This window comes from Miniopterus schreibersii (genome assembly GCF_964146895.1).
Source record: "Miniopterus schreibersii genome assembly, chromosome: 12".
NCBI classification, from domain to species: domain Eukaryota; kingdom Metazoa; phylum Chordata; class Mammalia; order Chiroptera; family Miniopteridae; genus Miniopterus; species Miniopterus schreibersii.
The window spans coordinates 39,697,903-39,714,229 of NC_138112.1; the positions used below are offsets into that span (position 1 = coordinate 39,697,903).

General features: G+C 48.9%; 1 protein-coding gene across 3 annotated transcripts in view; it reads left to right on the plus strand.

Annotated features, from left to right (window-relative positions):
• Nucleotides 1-16,327, plus strand: part of PPFIBP2 (PPFIA binding protein 2) — a 111,070-nt gene that overhangs the window by 13,005 nt on the left and 81,738 nt on the right. For 2 of the 3 annotated variants that reach the window (XM_081152938.1, XM_081152940.1), the window contains exon 2: nt 12,564-12,663. In XM_081152938.1, the coding sequence (XP_081009064.1) occupies nt 12,600-12,663 (64 nt within the window). In that variant the 5' untranslated portion in view covers nt 12,564-12,599. Of the gene's footprint in view, nt 1-11,519; nt 11,550-12,563; nt 12,664-16,327 lie in introns of those variants that run through there. The other variant, XM_081152939.1, reaches the window with a different exon arrangement.

The following is a 16,327-nucleotide window of genomic DNA, read 5'->3' on the forward strand; positions in this document are numbered from 1 at the left end:
CCCTGTGTCTTCCCATGGTCTTCCCTGTACCCATCTGTGTCCTTACAGGGATACCACTCATATTGGATTTGGCCCCACCCTAATGACCTCATGTTAACTTAATTACCTCTTTAAAGATCTTATTTCTAAATACAATCATATTCTGAGGTACTGGGGATTAGGACTTAAACATATGAATTTGGGGAAGGGGGACATAATTTAGCTCATAACAGGATATTTCCAAAATCCTCTTTGGACAAGGCTCAGTGTCATGGTGAGGGATGGAGAGGCACTCACCGCTGGTCCTGCTGAGGGACCAGTAGAGGGAGGGGACCCAGCCAGTGGAGGAGGCTTGATTGACCTTGTCTAAAGGCTCAGCTCAAGGAAGTCCAGGCAGAGCTGTTCCCCTGTAGTCTGGGCTCTCTGGCAGCAGTGGGTTCTGTGTGGTGTCTTTATCTGCTCCCATGTGTCCCTCGGCCCTCCAGTGAAGACAGAGCTGCTAATACCCTGCTAACAACACCCAGCCTAGGCCTGCAGGGGAAGCCCCTTCTCTAACCGAGGCAGGAGGGGGGTTGTTTTGCCAGCGCACACAGCCTGTCTTGAAGGAAATCTTTTGGTCTCCTACTGGTTTAAACTTTTTTTTTTTTTAATGTAAAAGAAAAACTATTGCATTGATTCAGAATTAAAATGTTTAACAAATGTTGAAATGAATGTTCAGAATACAGAATAAATTTTGACGAATTCAATTACTATTTGCCCAGAGCCTGCCAAATCCCGAGCTGTGCTCCTCCCCCGGCAGCTCGAGGGGCTTGTAGGAGGTAGCTGGCTGCAGGCTAAGGTTATGCAGGAGACCCCTGAGCACTCTAGATGATAGAGTGAACTTGCCAATTCAGATCTGATTTTTTCCCCCTTGTTGCTTAGCATCCTAAAATAATAGAGTGAAGAGAAAAGCCTGGTTTTATCATCTGTCGGGGCAGCTACATCCTCTGCTGTTGGTCCTTTGGGAGTGTAATTGCATTCATCTCTTATGTCTCTTGCTCATGCCAGGCCCAAGCACGGCCAAGTGCCTCTTATGGTAGAGCTGCCTTCACCTCTGAGTGTCAGGCTGCAAAGAGAGGGGCCTCAGGTATGGAGAGAGTGAGGTCAGAGAGGCTGCTATGGACAACTCCCCTTATTTCAGGAGGCTGACCATCTCCCTCTCTCACTCCTCCCTCTTTCCTCTTCTCCCTGTTCTTGCCACTCAGATATACACACCTTTAACACTTATGTCGGGCTACATTTACCGAGTGTCCACCTGTGTCAGGTTCGTTGCTGGGCTCAGAGGATAGAAAGGTAAATAGCACATACTCCTTGCCCTCAGGCTTCGTAATTTAGGAGGGGAGACATACAGATCGAGGAATCGTATAAACAGCACCGGGAGGTGATAAAGGTGGGTACTGGGAATGGCAGGAGCAGAGTGGAGGCATCCAGCACCTTCAGGCACTGGGGGTGGTGGTGTCAGAAAAGGTTTCCTGGGTTTGGCGCATTTGGATAAAGCCTTAGAAGGGGTGGGATTTGAAAGTTTAGGTGGAGAAAAGCATCCCAAACAGAGGAAAAAGAGAAAACAGGGAGATCTTTCTGATTTAGGGATTAGGAAGTTGCCCATTGTGACTGGACCTGAGAGTACGGTGAGACGTGCAGCTGGGAGGGTGGGTCTTGTTGGAGAAGTTTGTTCCTTGAAACAGTGGGGAGCCATGGAAATTTGGGAGCCGAAGAATAATGTCATGAGCTTTATGGAATGTATCCTGTTTGCACTGGGAAAGAGATGGGTCGAAGAAAAGTCAACTAGAATAAGCCAAAAGGAGGCAGCACAGGCCATCCACGTAAGAGACGATGAGGGTCTGAAGGGTAGTGAGGTGAGAGTGCGGTTAGATGTTAGGACCTTCAGGGAGTCTGAATGGCACTATGGAAAGAACACTGTATGATTCATCAGGAATTTAGATTCAAATCTCAGTTCTGCTGGCCCCTGGCAAGGGAAGGTGGGATCCTGTGCCTCCCTCTGGGAAAGCCTAGCTTCCTAAGTGGGGTGTATGTTTAATCTTCTACTATAAAAAATTCAAGCATACATGAAAGTAGAAGGAAGGTATAATTAGTCGCATTACCCATTACCCAGCTTCAAGAATGACTCCTAGCTGGTTATATCTTTTAGGTGGTAGTTTCTGAGATGAAACTTTTTGGAAGTATTCAGGTTGAGGTTACATTTGAAGCATTTCTCTGAATCTGTCTATCTTCAGGTTGAGGAAGTGAAATGACTTGATGTCCATTTGTTCCTCCCTGGAGGTAAATCTGTGTGTGTGTGTGTGTGTGTGTATGTGTGTATGTGTGTGTTCTCTGCTGTGAGTAGGAAGATCATGCTAGTTCTCCTTGAAGGGCGTGTTCTTTGAAGGGGTTGATGATACACACTGCCAGCAGGTTCCTGTCAGCAGGGTAAGGATCTCTCTGCCATGGGGCAGGTGAGTGTGGACAGAGCAGAGACTAGACGTAAAGACTGCTTGGGAGGGCAGGATCAGACACCCTCCTTATCTGTTCATTGAAGGGTGCTTGTGGCCTGGGAGCCTGATTCATGCTACCAAACTGACAAGGCTAATCTATAAACCAGACACCAGTGGACTAATTCACTTTGGCAGGCATTGTCCAGTGGCCACAACACAACCGCCTGCCCTCCTAGACAGTCTTCCTGGCATTACCCTACCTGGGAAAGTGAATTACAGGGTCATGTGCAGGTTGCTGGGGAGCCGGGCTCCCAGACAGAGGCGCCATGTGGATGGTAGGGCACTCTCTCAGGATGCTGCAGGGCTTCCTTGCTAGTGATCAGTACCCGACCCCCAGAGATTCCTTATTGGTCACCAGTGTGACACACAGAGCAACACTGACCAGTTCTTCTTTTACTGAGAGTGACACAGATTGGTGGGGGATGTGGTAATTATTTATACCACTTAAATGCCTCCAGAGTTTGGTGCCGATTAAAAAATAAGACTGGGAATCAAACAGATGGAGACCAAAATATCTGCTCCAGGGCTATAAAGATGCTCAAGAATGTGGCCAGTAGGGTTCCCAATGCATCCTTTGCTGAGTTAGCATACCTGCCTCTATCAGGGACCTAGGTGAATGCAGGCCTCCTCCTGGCAAAGCAGCTTGGGAGAGAGGGAGGGATGGGGCGAGGCTGCATATGCTCAGTTCCTTCACTCATTCCCACCAATCATACTTGCTGCCCCCAGGTGAGGGAGTCCTGGAAAGGGAATGTCAGTGTCCTCCCATTGGATAGCCCCGTGGCACTGTGAAACAAATTAAATGAAAGTGTGAGCATGCGTTGTGCGTCTCAGCAGGGGTTTTCTTGGACAGGTGGGGGTGGGGATGCTGTCATAGAGGAAGGAGAATCACCTGGGAGTTGAAAAATTAGTTTCGCTGGACAGACTGGAGAAAAGACCTTTAGCTTGTGGGGACAGCGTGAGGAAGGCCCAGCAAAACGAGAATGCGCTCCTGTGGTTGGAGTAGCCAGGCTTGCTGAGGAAGTGCTGCCTAGTGGTTAAGAACATAACCTTGGAGCCAGACAGTCTGGGTTTATATCCCGTCTCTACTTCTTGGATGTGTGATTTGACTAAGTTACTTAACATCTCCTAGCTTCAGAGTCCTGGGCTGTAAAATTTGAATAGCAGTTGTGAGTATTGACATATGATGTGTGATACATATAAACCCTTGAGTCAGTGCAGGGAGAGTGTTCACTAAATGGCAGCTGTTATTACCATCACGAGTCCAGGGCAGTTTGGGGTCAGGTAAGAAATGCCTTGAATGCCAAATCATGAGTTTGGACTGCTTTGGGAGAAGCCAGGTATTGCTCAGGTGAGAGGAGGCCCTTAATGGTTCTGAATACCTGAACTCAGGCTGGGGCAGCTGGAGGGGAAAGGGTGAGATGGAGAAGAGCCACCTTGCAGGGAGCCGTCCACGGGGACCTGTCCACTCTTGGAAGGTGTGGGAGGGGTCATGGCATGCAGGGTACAGTTCGAGGAGGCCGTAGGAGCTACCAAGCAAGGGCAGGACCATGCCGAGAGTTTCTGAGAATGCTGCATCTCAGGGGCTGGTAGGGATAGTCAGTAAGCTGATGGGTATTTGGATAGTTTGGTCTGGAGCTCACAATCAGTCTAGTTTTATGAATCATGAGCATGGAGATGAAATATATATTGTCCAAGGAGATAGAAGGAAAAAAGGAGGGACTGAGCACAGAATCTGCCCCAGGACAGTGAGCAGAAGCTGAGGTAGGACATTTAGTGGAGGAGGAGCATCTGGAGGAACCCAGAAAGCGAGCGCTTTGTTCCAAATGCCAAAGAAGGAGACTATCTCCAGGGTTCCGGCACTGATGAGATGCCACGGAAAGCAACCCCAGCCAACACTGACTGACTGCTGGCCTCGGTGCTTCACTTATTAATTCATTTAACCTTTGCCACCACCTCTGGGTTGAGTACTTTTATTCTCCTCACCTTGTATGAGGAAGCTGAGGCACAGAGGGGAAGTGACTTGCCCTAGGACACATTGCGAGTGATGTCAGATGGGGTTCTCACCCAGGCAGCCTGACCCTCCGGCTGTGCTTTAAGCCCACCCTAGACTGCCTCTCAAGAAGTAAGAACTGAAGTAGCTCAGTAGATGGGAGAGCAGCGGCCACCTACGTGGGTGGAACTATCATCATACGGGTGTCAGAGAGTAGGAGGTGAAACATGAAATGATAGCCAGGGGTGTAGGGCCAAAGGAAGGGCTTTAGAGTAGCTGAGGCTTTAATATTTGTGGGTTGAGAGGAAGGAGCAGGAGAGGGGGAGAGGTGCAGATTCAGCTTAGAGAGGGGGCAGTTGAGAGATTGGACCTCAGTGATGAGAGATTAGGGGATCAGAGAGGGGAGAGGAAATTTGTGGTGAAGAGAAGGAATTGTGGGAAAGATACACGGCAGTTTATGGAGGAGGAGTCCGATAAGAAGGAAACATGAGATGAAAGGTCTGGGTGCACAGTGTCGAGGGAGCTGTGTGCATTGTTAAGCATCCTGGAGCAGAAGGAAGAAGACACCTGAGCTTGCCTCCCCAAGGCGGGGGTGGGGGGTGGGGGGTGGGGGGGGTGGAGTCAGGGCAAGTTGTGACCGGAGAGGCCGAGTGAGCTGGGGAGCAGGTTCAGTGAGAGCTGGGGAGGTGGTTGGAGAGAGGTAGGCAGGGTTTCAGGGGATGCCCCTGCATGCTGACTGCACAGGGCTGATGGGGCCTGGGGTAGAGAGGCCCCATCCTGTCCGTCCAGAACGAGGGGGTGGTGAAAGAGAGTGTGAGAGGGTGCCACAGGGTTCCTGAGGTAGACAGGTGCAGGGCACAGGCTGCTGTTAGCCTGGTTACACTCAGAGAAGGGGAGTACCAAGAGCCCTGCAAGCTCCTCTGAAAAGGGTCCTTCCCTCAGGTCCTTGCATCCTTCTACACTATTGCCAGAGAATAGCAGCTTCCACATAGCTCCCTTCAATGGTTCCCTGTTGCCCAGTGGATAACAGGTGAAATGAGGGGAGGGACCCTTCACAAGCTGGCCCCTGCCTCATTTGCTGCCATTCTTTCCCAGTTCTCTGACCACACAGAGCTACATGCACAACTCCTCCCAGCCAAGACTCTTGCATACCGTGGGATATGTTCTTGGCCCCTCTTGCAATGCGTTTCTGCCTGCTGTCAATCTGGAGAAGTCTCGCTTGCTCCGCGAAGCCTTGTAGGATTGCCTGCTCTGTCGCTCCTTCCCCCTGCTGCCCTGCCCTGAGTGTGCTGAGCTTCCCTCTCGGGTGTGCACATTGTGCTGGGTTGTAGCCATGCATGTGTCTTTCTCCCTCAGGATCCCCAGGGCCTCTGTGGTGCCTGGCACCCGCAATCTTCCCCTAGAATATTTGTCCTCTTGAATGAGTGGATGACGAGGTGAGACATTATCCATGAAATGATCAGCAAATGGTCGACTTTTGAAACTCAGCTTGTCTTTGAAACTAACTGTCTGTGATGTTTTGCAAGTTCCTTGTTCATTGAGCTAGTGACATTGTAGAGATATTAGCAGCTATGTGCCATCTGAACTTAATTTTAGAGATGATGGGAATTTCAGGGAAATGATGCTTTTCTTCTCACAAAGGAATACCGTGACTGCTTCAAAATTAGATCATTAGTTAATTTATGAATTTCTGAAGTCTAACTTGGAAAAAGCCAAAGTTTGTTGGCTTTGGCTCATGGATCCCAGATAAAGGCCCAATTCTACACATTGCCTTTAAGTTCTAATTGACATAGGTGAGAGATGAAAGATTTTTGGCTCTTGGTAGATAAATAACTTAGTCTTAACATTCTTTTTTTCCCTCCGCATAGCATCTACTAGCATAGGGTTTTTGTTTTGTTTTGTCTTGTTTTTACTGATAATAGGGGGCAAATAGTTTTTGTTAAATGGATAAACAGATCTAAAAAAAAAAAATAATAGATTGATATTTGTGGGTCATGCATTTTTGTGACAATTCTTTTCTGTTATATGTATCTTTTTTTCAAGTAAAATACTATCTTATAACAGAGTCAAAGGGGGTTGGCAGTGGGCAGGGTCCCCTTGAAGATGAACTACATGGACACTGTCTGGCTCCCCATCTCGCTCTTCTGAAGGCACTGATTCCTGCCACTCATCTCATCTCCCATCCCGCTCCTTGCTGGAGCACCTACATCCTCCGTCTTTTGAGACCTGCCCGAACCATTCCTCAGCAGGCCTGAGTTAAGGCCCATGCCTTGGTTACTGAGATTGTTGTCGCCTCTTTACCACAGTAAACCCCCAAATTAGGGAAAAGGACCAGCTTGGGGGCAGAATGTCAAGAACAGAAATGGGAGGTGAGAATAGGCAGAGGAAGGCGAAGCAAGTGTTTAAAAATATTAAACAAAGACTATGAGGGAAACCCCACATCAGCTCTTCACTGTTCCTTAAGCCCAGGTCAGATGTGCTGTTTGGGTGTGAGCCCTGGCACCCATTTCCTGGCCAGACATGCTCCTCCTTGTGGGCTGGTCTTGGGGTATCTCATGCTCAGGGCTTTGGGGTGGTGTTTCTTTCTCTTAAGAAGCTTGTCATTTCAAGTAGGAGGCAGGATGTCACTTCTGCTCCTGAGTCTGGAGGCTGGCTAACCTGGGAGGAAGTCTGGTCTCATGGTGCCTGGAGGTGAGGTATCAGTGCCTGGTGCTGCTGTTCCTTGCATTTTTTGAAGGGGGGTGGAGGGTGGCAAGGGCGGGTTCAGCTGTGTGACTGAGTCCCCTGCTATTATTATATGCTGGTGGCAGAGCAGAGCTGTTTGGGATCTGTTTAAAGGGCTGTGGTTTGGTGAGAAGGGCCTGAGCTTTTCGGGTAAGTGCTTAAGTGGAAGCGTCTGGGTTTGGATATGCCAAAGGAGGCTGGTGAAGTGACATGTGACAAGAGCTGGACTGGGTTTTAAGTGGAAGGCCAGATAGCAGCCAGTGGGTTCTGGAGAGCTGGGCTCCAGCACAAATGTTCTTAGGGCTCTTTGGAGCTCATCCAGCAGGGAGTGGCTGGGAATGAACACCCAGTGCATTCAACTCACTAACCTGGTACAGTGGGGAAAAGATGCTAAGCAAGAAATATTGCATTTGTCCCCTGCTGCCACCCGGTGCTGCCAGCCAGCACCCAAGCTAAGGCACTTCCATCAACTCTGATTGACCTTGGCCCCCACTGGTCTCAGCTTAACTGGCTGGTAATTCAGAACAGCCTGACCTGGGATGTTTTGGTGGGAGTGAGAGACCTGACGTGTGAAAATAATTTCTGAAGTTGAAAGCTTTAAACAAATGTCTGTTATTAGGAGTCACTGAAGCCATGATTAGATGGGGAAGAGTTAAGCATGCTCATTCACCTTCAGGAGCTTTCTTTTCTTTTCTCCTGAGCAGTTTTTCTTAGGCTACTTAAGCTTCTATTCACTGACAAAAGACATTAAGGCTCCACCCCTTCACTTTTGTTAGGCTCAGATAGTCACTGAAGGAATTCGGCAGTTCTGATAGCAGCTTTCTCAGCATCCTGACCCCTCTGCCCTGTTCTGACTCCCCTCTGCCATGACTGGATGTCTCTGTGTGTCTGGCTCCTCTGTCCTGATGGGAAGTTAATACCATGGCCTTGTCCTTTGGTCCGGATACAGAGTGGGTGTCTGTGGGCCCTGCCATTGCTCTGAGGCCAGGTGAGCTGCTTTTCTTCACTGTCAAGCCCTTCCCTGTAAGGCAAAGACCTCAGGACTGGACAGGACCTCAGTGAGGCCTCAGGGCTCCAGGTACAGCCTGTGTCCTGGACAGACCTGGCCTGCCATCCTGGGAGCCTCTCAGTTTCCTATTTAGACCAGTGAGCTCTTTATTTTTTTGCCTTTGAAATGGGAAGGTCTGTCCTCTATTACCTGTCCCACTGTATTTTGGAAGCATATAACTTATTTCACAGATCCACAGGTAGAGAGGAATTTTGACTCTGGTCAGCCTCCAGCTGCTTCCCTCGGGCAGATATGGGCCCCAGTGGATGGTCTTCCCCAACAGATGGACTCTGGCCACCTGCTCTGTGCCAGGTCCCAGCTGAGCTCTGGGCTCAGAAACATGGCCCTATGCACTGGGAGCTTACAGCTCAGACAGAGGAGTTACACATAGAAGTGGCCATTGCTCTAGTCTAGAATTTTCCAGATGCTCCGAGGGAATTCTTTTTGGGAATGGAGAGGGGACTGAGCCAGGAGCAGTCACTTCTAGGTGGGGAGTGGGAGAAGATCCCTGGAATCATGATGCTGGAATTGGGCCTTGAAAAGAAAGTGGGAATTGAGCAGGTGGCAAGATTTCCCTTTGCAGTGTGCTCTGGGCCTGGCTGTTTCCCAGCCCCTTCGGGCTATTGTCTCTACTGAGGCGCTCTCTGGCCCCTTCTCCTTGCTTCTCTCCAGGAGGCCTTCAGCAAGGAGCTTCCCAAACTTAAGTCCCAGGTCCCTGGTGAACCCAAGCTCCCAGCAGAGGTTATGTGTCTCTGGGGGGATGAACAGACACAGAAGACTCCAGACACACTGGGTGCTACTGGATGACACGTTTGCCTCTGAGCCCCACATTTCTGGAGGGCAGGGATTGTCCCACTGCGTGTCACTGATGGGAGCTCAAACCTTGACAGTGGCAAGGGAGGAAAATGGCTACAGTTGCCATATGCAAATGGTTGGTGGCATCATGGTTTTTCTGTTCCAATAAGAGCGTCTGTGCTCATAGATGGGGGTTAGAGGCGTCACTCCCATTTGCATGGTTTTCCCTTCAGAGGTCTCTTCTGTACCCCACTGATACCTCACAGTGCCCTGTGACAGAGGCTGGCAGGGCCTGTTCTTACCCAGTTGTCCCGCCACCGCCTCAGACTGAGCTCATCAGCTGCCCACAACAGGTCAGGTTCCCCACTCCGTGTGCTCCCAATCCTGCCAGCCCCAGGCTCCTGGGTTGTAAATATGATGCACCCTGACTCATGTTTCGCTTCATGCCAGCTCCCACGGGTCCACCCAGGTTGCTATCTGCCAGGTACAAAGTCATCACTGGGCAGAGGGCCCAAGGGTCTTTGTTTCTTTTTTGTTTCCAAGGGTCATTTTTTATGGCCCTTTTGTTGCTGGGGGATAGAGCCTGGGCCCTCTGGGCTTGGTGCCTTTTAACTGCTCCCCACCTTCCACCCTGGTAACAAGGCCCCAAGTGGGGCCAATCTGCTGATCTCTGCGATCTTTCTTTCTTAAAACCTCTGTCACATTTATATCTGAGGTCACCTGATTCGTTGCTCACTGGTATCCAGACCCTTGAAGTAGTGGGCGTGATTCCCAAGCTCCTCTCATTACTTGCCCTTTGTCATGCTATGTGAATTTTGTGTAAGGTTTTGACTCATCTGGAGCAACTGGACGCTCTTGTATAATCTTGTCAATCATTTTGACATTTGCCAACTACATCCTGCCTTTACATGCTTCTCTACCTCTCACACATCACATCCTCTGCCTAGAGTTGCATTCTTCCCCTTATCTTTTGAGACCCGGGGAAACTGCATTCTTGCCTCTCTGGGTCATAATGATCTGTTTGTAGTTTTGTCGTCTGCTCTAGGCCATGTGGCTGTGGGGACAGAGACTAGGTCTGATTGATCAATATCCTCCAGTGCCGCACACAGAAAGGTCCAGGGAATGCTGGTTGCATGGATCCATCCGCTTATTCACAAGTATTTACTCATGAACTTCTTTATGCCAGGCAGTCTGCTAGGCACCGAACACATAGGGGTGAGCAAGGCAGATGGGGACCCCTGCCTTCATGGAGAGGGTTAGCAAGGCCAGTGAGCAGGGAAACAAACATATGGACTAGATGCTTTGTAACTGCTGTGCTTTTGGGGGGCTGCTTTAAATAGAGGTGAGCAAGAAAGGCCTCTCAAGAGACTTTGTAGCTGAGACCTGAAGGATGAGACTAAATCAGCCGTTCAGGCTGCTGAGAAAGTGAGCTCAGGGCAGGTGTCAAGTGGACAGGAGCCGGAAGCACGAGGAGCAGTCCGGCCACGCCTCTTTGGTAGATCACAGGAAGGGGTTAGGTTTTTTTCCTGGGAGCATTGGGAAGTCCTCAGAGGGAAAGATTTCAAACTTTTACTATCCCAGGTGGCTGAACAGGTGTGATTGTGCTGAATACTGCCCTGCTTCCACTGCATCCCTGTCCCTGCTGCCTCTTCTTTCGTCCCCCCCCCCCCCAGCTTGCTTCCATTCGGGACCCGATATTTGCACACTGTGTGTGCTCTGCAGCCGTCTGGGCTGCTGTACTTACAGTGGGCCAGCTCTGGTGCTTGTAGCCTTGCCTGGCTCCTGCCCTGGCGCTGAGGTGCCAGCAAGGTTCCGACAGCCTCTGCAAACTCCTGCTCTCATTCCCTTGAGCCTGTGCTTCTGGGACCGCTGGGGCTCTGTGCCTGTTTCTGAACCTTCCTTGGCCTTTGCCCGGTGAATCACTGCCCTCTGCCTCCACGTGCATGCTTGCTTTGTCTTCCTTTGCCATGCCTACCTCCTCCAAAGGAACCAGACTCTTGGGGATATCTGGGTTCTTCCGCCCTGAGTTTAGTTTGAAATTTCTCACCCACTGAGTAATCCTGGCACAAATACATCCTGAGGTTATCTCCTTACTTGGAAAAAAAAAAAAAGCTAACTTATATTGAATCTTTATTACGTGCATGGGATTATACTAAGCATTTTCTATGAAATAGTAATTCCCCATTTAATTGTGACATCAATTCTGTGAGCTATGTGCTATTATTTTCCCCATTTTACAGAGAAGGATACTGAGGCTCAGAGGTCGCACAGTAAGTGGCAGAGCTGGGTTCCAACTCTGGCTATTTCACTGCTGCTCACTGGTGTAGCCCAGTATGGCTCTCTGTGGTCCTAACATCCTTACCCACACCATCTCCAAAGCCCCATTTCTGTGGCTGCTCACTGTCCTCTCTTTCCTCCAAAGGCCCAATGTCACATCAGAGATCCTCAGGACCTTCTGTTTCCTGATCTGCACCATTCTTAGGTATGGGAGCTGTGCCTCTGGTCTTCACAGCACTTGTGCCCATTGGGCACACATATAGATTTTGCTGAATGAGCAAACAAACAACTCCTACCTAAGTCTCTTCTTAGGCTTACAAATGCTGCCACCTAGGGAGTGGGGGATAGAAGAAAAATGAAAGAAGCCACAGGAAGACAGCTTAGTCTAAAGACTTTTCTTAGTGGCAGAGTGGTCCAGAGATGGAACCAATGACCACCTCTCCCATTAGAAGGGAGATTCCATATTAGGGGAGTGGCTGGACCATGTATCCTTGGAGAAGTTCTCCAGCCCTGGGAAGATGGGACTCTGCACCTTTTTAAAAATTATTATTATTATTGAGTTGACAGAGAGAGAATTTGTTGTTCCACTTATTTATGCATTCATTTGTTGATTCTTATAGATGCCCTGACCGAGGATCAGGATGACACTTTAACCAACCGAGCACCTGACCAGGGCTGGGATTCTACACCTTGAATGGTGCTGAGTAGAGTAGAACTAAAATTGTAAGAGACAGTACTCTCCCCATGACAGTGCACCCACAGCCTTCCTAGGGGGGCACATTGGGCCATTCAAAAAGTGAAAGTGGCAGTTGAGGCTTCTCAGCCTGGATCACACCTGCCCAAGGACAGTGTTGCAGATGTGGGACAAATGCAGATATAAAACAGCTAAACTGTGACCTATTGCTGTAGGGCATGTCCTGATAGTCCTCGCTCACCAGGGAGCCTTCCCCAGTGGTGGTTGGAGGTGCCACAGATGACTCTGGAGAGCCCTAGTGGCTTTCCATTGCAGAAGCAAATGGGATCCTGTGGTAAAGATTCGTGGAAAAAGAGCACTCACACCAGTAGCAAGAGGCCATAGAGATGGCAGAAACCACACGTCAGCTCCCAGGATTCGTATGAGAGTGCACTGCAAGGTGATGGAGGAAGAGGGCTTTGTGATCTTATGTGCATAGGGTGGACTCTCTGTAATTTTTCCTTTGTTCTATATTTGACTTTTCAGTAAGAGAAGGAGGAGACTGAGCAGGGAGAAGGAGCCATGGCTTCTGAGGCCAGTCACGCACTGGAGGCTGCCTTGGAGCAAATGGACGGGATCATTGCAGGTAAGGCAGGGAATGCTGATGACTGACGGTTCACGCCCCACACCCAAGAAACTGTTTTCTCTCACTTTTCAGGCAGGGAGAAGCCCCTTGTTGGATTTACTTTATTTTATTGTGCATGCCATCTCTTTTTGAGGAGTGCAAACTTTTTGAACTCTGATATCTGCTGTGAGTTTAGGTCTCTGTTGAGACAGGGTGGATGTAACATATGTTAGCATGCGTGTAACTGTCACAGTTTGGATCCTGGCTGCGAGGCAGCTTGGGTGCAGTGAGATTGATTTTATTGTAAATTCTTCAGGGCACATGATGGCTTCTTATAGTCAAGCTGAAACTCAAAGTCTAGCCGACTTTGCCACCTAACACAGGTGTCAGCTCACCTCCCCAGCCGGACTCCAATGTGTTCCGAAGTCAGGAGGCAGCTTTGTATTGTTTCACTTCAGCACCCAGAGAATGTGCTTTTTGCCATATTGTCTTTCTCCATCGCAAACTGTTTGGCTTCATGTTTGTATCAGCCAATTAAGAATATTCTCTAGAAAAGATCCAGCAAAACTGGTTAGCAGGTTGTTCATTCGGGCCTTCAGGCCAATTAACTCCTTAATTGTGGCATAAGAGCCCGTGTTGGTTGGAACAAACCTGTCATTGAAAATCTTTCCCAGGTCTTCTTTCTGCCCTTACCTGATGCGGTCAGTGGCCTTGTCTGCTGGCTGGGTGTGCTTCTCTGGGGCTTTGCTCCTCGTGTGGAGCTGTGGCTGGAGGAGGAAGGTATAGGCTGAGTGTGGCTGGAGCCCAGGACGAGCACAGGTACCTGAATTGTCGCCTTTCAGGAATCTGCTTTTCTGCCCATTCTGCAGAGACACATCTGACTCACTGCAGGTTCTGGGCGTTTGCACCTAGGATGGGGGCGGGGGGTTGTCTGTGTGTTGAAGCTTCTTCATGTTATTGGCAGGTCTGTAACATGTTGTAGTTGTCATCTGTCAGAGACTTAGTTTCTCAGGGAACACAGGGCCCTTGAGAGGTTGTGACAATGTCCCACTTTCCAGAGACTCATAGATTTGGATGTCCTGTACTAGGTTAGGTCCCTGAAACCCTACTGAGAGGAAAGAGTCAAGAATGTGGGTTTCCTAGCAAACTTCTCATCTGGAAGTTCCCAGGGGCTCATGTGCATTGAGCTCAGAGCCACAGAGTCATACCCCAAACTGGCTCAGGTTGTCAGCACTGCTGAGCCCTCGCCCAGGAGCGAGGAGGAGACTCTGAGAGAGCCCCTGGCAGAACACAGAGCACTTGGATGGCTGTGAGGAATGAATGAGACACCTCCTGAAGAAGGCAGTGTGTGGGGGGTCTGTCCCTCTTCCTGCCTCCTAACTTGCCCACACAAGCATTCTTAAAATGGCAAAGCCCTGGCACAATCCCCTCTGTTTCTGAGAGGATTCTGTGGCTGGATCCTCAGGCCTCGCCTGGGTCCAGGATCTGGCCCTGGAGGGCATGGCCCTGGATAGGGTTGTGTGGTACCTGAAGACCCCTCTTTCTTTTCTTCCAGCACAGCATGCTCCCTCCTCCTTCCATTTCCTCAGTCCTCCATCCTGGCATGTTCTTTCTGGTTTTGTGTGTGTGTGTGTGTGTTTTTAAAAATATATCGTCATTGATTTCAGAGAGAGGAAGGGAGAGAGAAAGAGAGAGATAGAAACCTCAGTGGTGAGAGAGTCATTGATTGGCTGCCTCCCGCATTGGGGATCGAGCCTCCAACCCGAGCATGTGCCCTGACCAGGAATCGAACCATGATCTCCCGGACCCTAGGTCAAGCCCAACCGCTGAGCCATGCCCGGCCGGGCCAGGTTCTTTCTGGAGGGGTTTCCTGGGCCGCTCTGTCAGGATCAGGTGTGAGTTTTGTAGAGCGGCACCTAAGACACTTTACAGATTAGTCAGGAGGAGGACCTGCAGCCAGACTGCTTCGTTCAAATTCCAGCTCTACAAATCCTATCACAAGTAACTTGTATGATCTGTACCTCAGTTTCCTCATATTTAAAATGGGAGTAATAATAGTGCCCACCATAGCAGGTCGCTGTGCTTGCACATGTAAAGTGCTTAGAACAGTGCCTGGCACATAGTAAGCATTATAAAATGTTAGCTCTTGATAAATTAATGAGAGACAAACATCTTTATCGCTTGAAGTCTCCTCTAGAGACACAGTAAAAGTTCTCATTCATTCAGGCCCTTATTTGACCCATTGGAGTTTCGAGGTTTTCATTGTATAGGACTTGCACTGGCTTTTGTAGGCTCGCCCAGGGTCTACAAGATTAGTACATATTCTTCTGAGTGGTCTTTGCTCTGTTCCTGCCTCTTAGAGACTGTCGTCCACAGTGCAATCCTTAAAACAGAAATCAGATCACATTTCTCCTCTCCCCAAACTCTCCAATGGCTTCCATCTCAGGGTGAAATCTAAAGTCCTCATCACAGCCAGCAATGCCCTCTGTGACCAGCCTTAGGCTGCTTTTACAGCTGCTCTCCTACCGCTTTACCTCTGGCTTATCTCACGTTAGCCGGAGCACCGGCTGTCTCAGGGCCTTGGTGCCTACTCTCCCCTCTGCTGGAACGCTGTCTTCCAGATACACTCCAATCAGATATCTGCTGAAATGTCCCCGTATCAGAGAGGCTTCCCCTGACCCTCTTAAATATAGCACCCCCCCACACACACACCCACACATCACTCTCTGTCCTCGTATCCTGTTTATATTTCTTTATAGCACTTATCGCCACCTGACCTGTGATGTTCATTTCTGTCTCTTTGTGTATCATCTGCCTCCTGCACCAGAATGTAAGTTCCATGAGGACAGAGGCTTGCTGCTCTGTCTCCACTGCCTCGATTGGCCTGTAGCACATAAAACATTTGTTTCATAAACATATGTCGCATGTATGTTTTATTTACTTTTGTGACTAGGCTCTTTTTTGTCGGTTAGAAGGCAGTTAGTGGTTTCTGGGCATATCCCCTATCTGGTTGTATGCTAAACTTCATTTATTGTTTTCTCTACTAGTGCCTTTGTTTGGCTGATTCTTTTGAAATAACAAATCACTTTTTGAAGGCTCAGTAGTTGGCACGTCCTGTGAACCGTCTCTTGAGTAGTAATTGGCTCTCGCAGTGTTTGATAAGCACTATTTGACAGATAATTCAACACTGGAGGGCATATGTTCTGTGCTATTTGTGATCAAAAGAATGATAATTATTGAATGCCTTTGTGCTGGACACTGCCTCAAGACTGTTAATATCATCCTCATTTTCAAGGTGGTTGGGCTGAACTGGACCAAAGAGCTAGGAATTTTTATGGTTGTTAATATAGACTCCGGAGTTAGACCATTGGGGATCGAGTCCCATCTCAGCCACTTGCCCTGGCTGTGGGATCTTTGGGCTTAATTTCTCTGAGTCTCAGTTTCCTTATATATAAAAATGGTAATAATAATACCTATCTCATTAGGATGATTACATTAATGTAAATAAGGCACTTAGTAAGTGCTCAGTTGTTGTAAGTTACTGTTGATCTTATTATTGACATTGTTTTTACAACCCAAGGTCATAGTGTTAGTGAACTGCAGAACTGAGATTTGAGTGTCGGTCTATCCGAGTCTCTTCTGGACTCCTTTTATTCCTGTGTTAGCTTTATGATGGTGTGTAATA